The 9,544-nt window shown below is 46.8% G+C and overlaps 2 protein-coding genes across 4 annotated transcripts in view; both read left to right on the top strand.

Annotated features, from left to right (window-relative positions):
* espnla (espin like a) overlaps window positions 1-7,364 on the top strand; it is a 38,839-nt gene extending 31,475 nt beyond the window's left edge. For all 3 annotated transcript variants that reach the window (XM_070545885.1, XM_070545884.1, XM_070545886.1), the window contains 3 exons: window positions 682-846; window positions 1,513-2,471; window positions 6,734-7,364. In XM_070545885.1, coding sequence (XP_070401986.1) covers window positions 682-846; window positions 1,513-2,471; window positions 6,734-7,265 — 1,656 coding nt within the window. In that variant the 3' untranslated portion in view covers window positions 7,266-7,364. The remainder of the gene's footprint in view (window positions 1-681; window positions 847-1,512; window positions 2,472-6,733) is intronic.
* A 694-nt stretch (window positions 7,365-8,058) lies between these two features.
* klhl30 (kelch-like family member 30) overlaps window positions 8,059-9,544 on the top strand; it is a 5,686-nt gene continuing 4,200 nt past the window's right edge. The window contains exons 1-3 of the mRNA XM_015962355.3: window positions 8,059-8,194; window positions 8,517-9,345; window positions 9,441-9,544. The exon at window positions 9,441-9,544 is cut by the window's right edge and continues 98 nt beyond it. Coding sequence (XP_015817841.1) covers window positions 8,572-9,345; window positions 9,441-9,544 — 878 coding nt within the window. The 5' untranslated portion in view covers window positions 8,059-8,194; window positions 8,517-8,571. The remainder of the gene's footprint in view (window positions 8,195-8,516; window positions 9,346-9,440) is intronic.

The following is a 9,544-nucleotide window of genomic DNA, read 5'->3' on the forward strand; positions in this document are numbered from 1 at the left end:
GGTGTTATTGGTAGATGTTAAGAACACTTACCGCTGAGGTAAAATGAGAGTATAAATGAATTGAGGGGAAAAAAAACGCTTTGTTTTCCAACGCCGTTCTACAAGCAACAAGCTTACGGCAGGAGCAGCTTTCATGGTTGCCACGACTTGGAAGGAGCCAATCAGGAGAGGGACCTCACATCAGCTGACGTGGGTCATGTGACAGGGAGTAGTTGATATGGGTTACACTTTGTTGTGCTTTTATTACAGAAATATTATTATCATCACTATTATTATTAAGAACATGTGATTTCTATGTTTTGTTTATGTATTGGTTGATGCTAAAAAAAAATTTTTAGAAAAAAAAATAAAGGAAATTAAATGCCGCCCCCTGCAGACTGCCGCCCTGTTCGGCCGCACATGTTGCACATATCAAGCTCCGCCACTGCATGCTAGTTATTTAATATTAATTTGTCAAAGCTCCAGGTTCATTGTGAGCCCCAACAACGTGTCACATGCTATATAGAGGCTCAAAGAACAGTGCTTGGTTGTAAATAAACAGCATTCTACTGATCCGTTAAATAATTTGAAAAGAAAAATAAATAAATCGGGTTGGTTGGAGACTTTTGCTTTCTACGTCTTACCAGAGTTTTCATCCTTTATTCAGATAAAGTGCTGACATTTTTGTATTTCTTTTTCTAGAATAAGATGGTGGTCCTGCCCACTGAGGAGGCCAACCTGTCAGACATTGACTATCTGGTACCCACTCATGATGAGCGAGGTCACCCTATAGCAGAGTGGAAGAGGCAGGTCATGGTGAGGCAGCTGCAGGCACGACTGCTGGATGAGGAGGACCAGAGGAGAAGGGTAATGTCAATGTTTTGTGTGTTCTGTGTTTAAAATTTTATAAATCATCAGAAGTACAGAAGCATTTTTTCTAAGATTATGTTTTTCCATTTCACATCTGGTTTTCAGCAGCACCCCAAGTGTGACTTTCTATGTGTTTAAGCCGTGTCAGTAGAGCTTGAAGGTTTTCTCAGCAGCTAAAAGTTTTTTTGTAGTAGTCAAACTGCACGAGTTTTTCTTCTTCTGTGTTCAAATCATCTGTTAAAGCTTGGCACGCTTTTAGATAATGTCACAGAAAGCTTTCCTGAAATTGGTTAAAAAGAAAATAGTCAGTATAGGTTGCTGAATAGTTGTTGATCAATATTCTGTAAAATCCTCTAACCAAACAGTCACTGAACCAGTTAAAATGGAAATAAATAAAGCTGGGGCGAGACTTTAAATCAGTTGTAAATTTGCAACACTAAAAATCGTAAGCCTCCATTTCTTTTTAATTGCTCCTAACAAGTCGTTCACACACAACACGTTTAATGTAGAGTCATATTTTTGAGGTTTGGATGAGAGCTGAGCCTCAGTTTTACTGTGTCATTACTTTCTTCCTCGTGTGCCAACATCATTTAAAAAGTTTGACGGCCGCTGCTGTGACATCCCGCATCATTACCCTCCCTCCGTTTGCCTCTTCTTTCACAGGAAAATGGGAACAGATATGCCAAAGTCAGCTGGAGGTACTCCCAAGCCCACAATGCCATCCTGGGGCCCTCTGGTGAGCTGCTGACCGAGGACGACCTCATCTATCTGGAACAGCAGATTGCCAACGTGTCCATGCAGAGGAACTCTGCCGGTTATGAGCTGGAGCTGGCTCGTCTTGCTGAGGAGCTCAGGCACATCCTCCCAGCCCCCATAGTCAACATCACAGTCAACACGCAGTTCAGAAACTTCAAGAGTCAGGTTCCTCTGCCCGTTTGGTGTGGCCGGATCTCAGGCATCGTGAAGAGCATGTCTCTGCTCATGACCAACCTGACAGACCACCCCTACTGCAAGATGCCCAACACTGAACTCATCACCGTGTTTTCTCAGGCTCCAGACCGACAGTTCTCCACCAGGATACGCAGGGAGACCATCGAGGATGAAATCCATCAATTCGGGGTGTCTGTGAGGACTTTGAAGTTTAATTTCGAGATGCAGAACTCGTCTCCGTCCAACCACCCACAAGAGGCTGTCTTGTTCAGTTCCTCCATGCAGCCCGGGGAGGCAAAAGCAGACAAACAACCTAAAGGGTTGAAGCCACCCCCCGAAATGGACCAGAACGGCGATTCTGGCATTGACAATGATGAAAATGGTGCAGACGTTCAGGAAACCATCAGCCTCAGGAAAGAGCGTATAGTAGTTCTGTTTTTAGGCCACTGGAAGAAATCGGCCTACTCAATCACGCTGAAGAGTAGTGACGATGCGGAGAGGAAGGTGAACGAAGGAAACCCTGGAACTGTGGACAAGTCGGGCTCTGCTGGTAAGGACCCGTCACCGAGTTCCCAGCCAGACATGATGAGCAGTGCTCTCGGACATTTCTTCAAGCAAAGGAGTGCCGTCAACAAGATGCTGGGGAACTGGAGGAAGATGATCTCCAGCGTTCCTTCCAGACAAATACGCAGGTGAGGAGGGGCGATTTTCGCTTCGTCCTTCTGCGACAGAAACAGTTTCACTGAGGTGGCCATCCACGGAGTGGTGTTCCTTTGTTTTTGCTCAAATATTCACTTTATTCAGTGACTTAAACCAACAGAAAAAGAGCACACTGCACAGTATTCTGTATATAAACACATGGATGTAATTTTCACTTTAAAAGTGGGGGGGACACGGGGGGGGGGGGTCTTTAAAGTATGCTCTAATGGGAAACAGTTTTCAACACAAACAGCTGTTTTCCGCTTTGTCTTAGAGCTCAACCAGTGTCAATTTAATATAGCGTACTATTGTTTTTGGATGGTAAAAAGTGCAGGAGTCAAAACTTGATTTTGGAAAAAGTGGGGGGGACATGTCCCCCCATCCCCCCCCCAAAATTACGTCCATGTATAAACATAAAGAGTTTCAACACTAATTGGAATCACTTTTGCGTGACCACCTTTTGTTGAATATTACCGACGATTCTGTGTTCTAGCTGGTTTTTCTGATTCTTTCACTGACAGCCAGTCGTAGCGACTGACGTGTGAGGTCGTGTTGTTCAGTGTGTGTCAGACACACGTAAATAACACAGTAGTTGGCACCAGTGGGAATGAGTTGCACATGTGCAGATGTATTGTGGTTCATTAACTAGAGGGAGGGGTGGTGTGATCAAATTATAGCGGGGCTGTTGTCGCTAACTGATGGGTAGAAAACAGGCCGCAGTCGTGAAAAACCTGGGATCGTGCGATTACGGGGAGACATTTCGAAACAGCCTCAAAGCGACTGCAAACCGATGGGCATAAATTTCAGCCTTATCTTAATGTTTGATGACAAAAAAAATACCATTAAAAAAAGTGGCTTAATTGGGAATTCTGCGGTTACGGTGCATTTGAAGAGTTAGGGAGATACAGATATAACTACTGACTAGGGGTTGTATGAACTAGTCGACTAGTCGACTTCACGGCTCTGTAGTGACTTTTTATGCCTGTCATCGACTAGTCGCTGTCACGTGATAATGACTGACAAGATGCAGTCCTCCAGCAGGTGATGAGCCCCTGCGTCGGGAGGCGGAGACAACGCGCTGTGCCAGACCGTCGGTACTGACACCGGCGGTAAAACGGACATTTAACCAAACTGTGACCTTTTCCCTCTTGCAATTTTACCTTCCCCTCACCCCCATCCTAATCTTAACCAGTTTGCGCATGCAAAGCTCTGATCGTTGACGCGCTCCATCTGCGTCACCGCCAAATCAGGTGTCACCACCTCAAAAACAAAATAAACACGCGATCGTTCATGTCGGCTCATTTCCTTTCTGTCTGTTATTTGTGCCTGATGCGTTTCGCTGCTGCGGAGCGAGGCGCATCACCTGTTTTGTCCGCTGGTGACGCACCCCCAAAATTCCACTATCTCCGCTCCGCTCCGGCACGAACTCCGCAGCAAAAACGGTCCCGTTGTAGTCGGCCGGCGAGCGGCGAGCACTCCGCTGTTTTAGCGGTCGGTAGATCTTTTAGAACTGCAGTTCAAAGGTAACTCATGAGGTGAATATATATGAAGCCAGGTCGCAGTTTCTCTTTAGGACTGAGAGGAGATGCAGGAAGATAATAAACAGGCAGGACAGAAAAATAGTCAAATAAAAACAAGTTAGTTTTTGTACCTGCTGGTTGCAACAAACAGACACCACTGAAGGTAATCAGAAGTGAGGAACAGAAAATGAAATAATTATTTTAATGTTTAGAGCAGCAGGAACTCCGAGAGGCTGCAGGCGCATCAGTGAGTTTGCGGCCGCTGCGCAAGGGGAGGGGGGAGAGGCCTGAAGCAGGGGGAGGGGGGAGAGGCCTGAAGCAGGGGGAGAGGCCTGAAGCAGGGGGAGGGGGGAGAGGGTTGAAGCAGAAACTACCGTTGTTAAAAGAAATGTGTTTAACTTTGAAAATGTGGGCGCAATTTTAATTGTCAAAAACTCCAGCGAACCTACCGACCCCCGTGCCGCATCAGGTGTATGACGTCATCAACGACTAGTCGAAGTCGACTCGATTTTCATTACTTGACTGTCGACTTTAAAGACAATTAAGTCATGCAACCCCTAGTAGCGACAGAATGTAAATGCTAAACAGAGCTCTCAACTTTTTAACAGTTTAGTGCTGACAAAATATTTCAAATGTTTGTTCAGTATCTCATCATTTCATGTTGGGGAACGACAGATTCAACCGGCTTTGGTCCAGTCTGTTAAAGATTTCCCACAATATTCCAAACTCTCATGTAATCCATCAGGACTCAGAGTGTGTGCTGTGAATGACTCCCAGCTACCAGCGTATCAAACTGCAGCTCTGTAGCTGTAAATCTGCTGAGTGAGGGCCAGTTCACACGTCTCTGTCAGCTCGGGTGGGGATGCAAAGCAATTCCCCACCTGGACAATGGAAGGCCAAACACATTCCTGGGGAGGTTTTGTCACCATTGCGGTCACACTGCTGATTCTCTATTGTGTGTATACTATTGTGAACCTGTAGTGTGTGTGTGTGTGTGTTTGTCAGTGACTTTTCAACTAAAGCCGGGCGTACGACTTTTTCACTTTTTTGAGCCGAATTTCCACTCGTGCGAGAATCCATGAGATCAGGGCGAGTTTTGCGCCGAGCGGTCGTGTAGTGTACAGGGGGTTACGAGAGGCGATTAACACCACGTGACCAGCTGCCGATCAGCAATCGTGAGCTCGCACGGACTTCTGGCGTGTTTGAAATTTTGCTCGTCCCTCGTGAGGGTATCGCACTGTTGAAGCGGCGCTGCGAGCAGCTGCGACCCAAAAACTACCAGAACCGCTCACGGTGCATGCGCAATCCTGCATCAACACCGCTCGCCCGCTATTTCCCTAATAACACACGCTGTTCGTTTTTATTTCAACACGTTTTTTTACTCACAAAGATTGTCAAGAAAGCGTGTTTGTCGTGTTCGTGTCAAATTAAACTGATCACTAAACACAGATTTACTTTCTTTATTTCGTTTTCCTCATCCAACCCCCATAAATCCCTGTGTGTCCTCCTGCAGCGCTCCCGAAGGACAACAGGCAAAACAAAAAAGTCTGACGTGTTGAGTAAAAACTGCTATTTTTAGCATATTTTTAGGGCGACGTGTTGCTACCAGACGTACAGCGTGAGCAGTCAGGTCGCATGCGAGAACTGGGTCGTACAGTGTGAGCACATGACTCGTGAGATCTGCCCTGCGAGGAAGTCGTACAGTTTGAGCTGAAGCTGAACGCTGCGAGTGAAGAAGTCGCACAGTGTACACCCGGCTTAAGACAAATTTCTCCCTCATTCTCCTCCACCTCTTCATGCAGTCGCCTCCTCCAAACCCGTTTCCCAGAACTTCCTTCCATGAGCTAAAAGTCTGCATCGTTCTCCTTCAGTGAAAGATGCAGACACTTCACACCATCGAACTTCTTCTGCGAGATGTTTTTTGGTCGTGTTTGCTGCTCGATATCTAGATATAGTTAATTTTTTGGGGAGGGGGAGGGGGGCAACGGTGCTGTAGAAAGATTTAAAAGAAGTGGTGTGCTGACCAATCACAGGCCAGCGATCGCTGTGGCATTTGACTCACAGTTGATGAGCATGTCTCTGTCACTCTCTGCAGGCCTGCTGCAGAGCCCTTGTGTCAGTGGATGACAGCATGGCGTGCCTCCGTACCGCCGCAGATGGAGAAATATAAACTGAGCTTTACGGCCATTTTTGTGTTGAGTAAAGAATAGCCGCGCTGACCTTTTTGAGTTGGACTGAGTCCTAAAGTTAATCAGTACCTTCTGAGAGTTGATAAACATCCACCCAGTGGTTTGTCTACGTGTCTAAAGAGGTCTTAGGCCGATTACAGCCTAAGCTGGGACAGCTCAGGAGGTAGAGCGGGTTGTCCAGTAATCAGAAGGTTGCAGGTTTGATCTGGGTTCTCACCAGAGACTGCTGCTGTTGTGTCCTTGGGCAAGACACTTAACCCACCTTGCCTGCTGGTGGTGGTTGGAGAGACTGATAGTGCCAGTGTCGGGCAGCCTCACCTCTGTCAGTGCGCCCCAGGGCAGCTGTGGCTTCATCCCAGCTCATCCCCACCAGAGTGTGAATGGGTGAATGACTGATTGTGCTGTGAAGCGTCTTGGGGGGGTTGTAGAACCCTGAGAAGGCGCTATAGGAATACAGACCATTTACCATTTACGACATAATAAAACAATATTCAGTCGCGGAGTGATATTGCTGAACCCTCACTAATCACACGCTGTCCTCCTCAGGCTCCACCGGCAAAAGGCCCTCTTCTCCCCAGAGCAGTTCCTCCCTCGTCTGGATGGGGTCCCCGTGGAATACGACAGCCTGACCCTGGATCTCTTCATGCTGGGCTACTTCCACATCCTGGAGCTCGATTTGCCCGTAGACGAACGCAAAATGAGGCACTTGCTGTGTTTTGAGGTTTTCGATCGGGTGGGGAAGTTCCCTTGGGAGACGGTGAGGGAGTTTCACAAGGCTGTCGTACAGGACATAGAGGCCGGGAACAGAGAGTGGACGGATGGATTCGAGGACATTAAAGTCAGCTTCTTTGGGAACACTGTGAGTCAGTCCAAAGATGTTGCTGCTGTGGTGAAACACAGCCTCCCAGAAGTGAGAAAAGTGCCCAAGGTGATTGTTCAGACCCCTACGCCGGACGAGGGGGTGCTCTACGGCGGAACGGACATTTCCAGTTTCAGTAATGAAGAGATATGTCAGTATATTGATCGCAGTTTTGCTTTTTGGAAGGAGAAAGAGGCAGAGATTTTTGATTTTGAGTAGTTTCTTTACATTTTTTAATATTTAGTAGGCTTTGCATTTGGAGATGCTTGGTGTCAGGGGCGGCGTTAGGCCCGGCTACTTGGGCTGAAGCCCCGGATGTTCTTCAGTCCTTAATCCGCCCCTGCTTGGTGTCAAACCTAAAAGCTTCGTAAGTGATGAGTTTGTAATTGTAGCAGGTGATGTCACAGGATGTCGTTTGCTACTGACCAATCTGAATCGTAATTTTTAAAAATTTATACGGCTCTTTTTTTTAATTTGCTTACAAATGTAAACGTCCCCATACGTCAAACGTTTGGGTGTTGTTGTGAGTTGTGATGTTTTTAGTGATCGTGATACATTTTAAAATCGGGCTTCAAGTCAAAGACAACATATGCAAATTTTTAACTATATCCAGTTGTTGTATCAGCATTCTTCAAGCTCTTTTTAGTTATTTGTGTTGCAAAGTTTTGTTTTGTTACCAACAGAGCCCAAAATCAAGAATCGGGCCTAAAATTCTTTCGTTTTGACCGTCAGTGGAAAACATTTTATAGGAAATTCTACTTTTCTTTGATGTCACATTTTTACATGTTTTCAATAAATAAATGAATGCCTGCTTCATCTACCACTGACTAACCCTTTTTCAATAATAACAGAATTATTACCCTCTTGAGACGTTTTTGACGCTGCTTCCTTCCAGGACTCCTTAAACAATCCGAACACATGTAGCCTGGGACAACAGCTGTGGCTCCCAAACTTCTCGTTAGGAATCTGAGCACAGCGTCACTGCTGGTCCTAAAAATAACACCCCGAACGACGACAGGCCGTCCCCCCGGTGACTTGGCAAAAGCTGCATGCCATGGTGCCTGCTCCACGTCGAGCTGGGCTGAAGGAAACACGTCTTCCTGTTTGGTTTGAGAGATCAAATGTAATTTTTATTCCGTCCCTTGTTGGTAAGTTTTTTTTTAATCTTTTGTACTTCTTTATATTTGTTGACAGCAGACTTGGTTGTTTCTCTAAGAAAATACAACCACCGTGTCTTGAAGGCGTTTGCAGCCCTTGTGAAAACAGCGCTACTTTGAACACGTCGTGTCGAGATCATTTTATAAAGGCTGGTGTAAATGTACAGACACAGATATAACCATTCTTTCTGAAACCTTTCATTATAACACGAATGTAAGAAGTGTTTCTGGGTTTTGTGTTTTAAAATGCTGTTTTGAGCAGTAAAAATGCACAGATGGTGTTAAAGGAGTCTTCTTTCTGGTGTTTCTTTAGGCGTGCTAACCTTCGGGTTTTAGGGCCCTGCTGTCTCTCAGGACTGAAGCCGATCATGGTGCGTAATGTGGATGACCTGGACTTCTGCCTGCCCTCTCATCCTCAGAGCATACTGGAAGGCCTGCGTTCCCTCTGTTCTCACCCCAAACTGGTGGATGTGACACTGAGTGCAGGCGGCAGGGATTTCCCTTGTCACCGAGGGGTTCTGGCCCTCTGCAGCCCGTACTTCCACTCCATGTTCTCAGGGGACTTTGTGGAGAGCGTATCCGCACGTGTGGAGCTTCATGATGTCGATCCCGACATACTCGGCTGCTTACTTGACTTTGCCTACACAGGCAAGCTGACGATCAACCAGAGCAATGTGGAGGGCCTGATCCGCACCTCCAGCCAGCTGCAGTTCCAGACAGTGCGAGCCGTTTGCAGCCGGTACCTGCAGCACCAGATCGACGCGACCAACTGCCTGGGAATTCTGGAATTTGGTGAGATCCATGGCTGCCCCGAAGTGGTGGCCAAAGCGTGGGCCTTCCTTCTAGAAAACTTTGAGGCCGTGCAACGAGGCGAGGAGTTTCTGCTGTTAGAAAAAGACAGACTGGTTCCCTGCTTGTCTGCTGAAGGACTGCAGATCCGCTCAGAGTGCACACGCGTGGACGCCATCCTGAAATGGGTCGGGCATCAAAGAGAGTCCCGACTGTGCCACCTTCCCGAGCTCCTGAACTTGTCACATCTGTCTCTGCTCAGCCTGAGCTACCTGTCTGACACCCTGATGAAGGACAGTGTGGTGCAGGCCTCCCCCAGCTCCAAGGAGGCCATTGAAAAAATTCATAAAGAGGTCAGTGAGTTCGCCCAGCTTTGTTCCCGAGACCTCTTCCTAATCTCCGTAGATTTCCAAATAATTCATAGCCTTTACCTTTTTTTTTTTTTTAGAAAACATCCCTGGAACCAGATCTTTCTGACAGACTAAACTCTCAGAGTCCTCAACCAAACGTGCAAGAGGTGCTGTTTGTGATGGGAGGTCGCTCACTGGATGA

Source organism: Nothobranchius furzeri, chromosome 16 (genome assembly GCF_043380555.1).
Source record: "Nothobranchius furzeri strain GRZ-AD chromosome 16, NfurGRZ-RIMD1, whole genome shotgun sequence".
In the NCBI taxonomy this organism is placed as follows: Eukaryota; Metazoa; Chordata; class Actinopteri; order Cyprinodontiformes; family Nothobranchiidae; genus Nothobranchius; species Nothobranchius furzeri.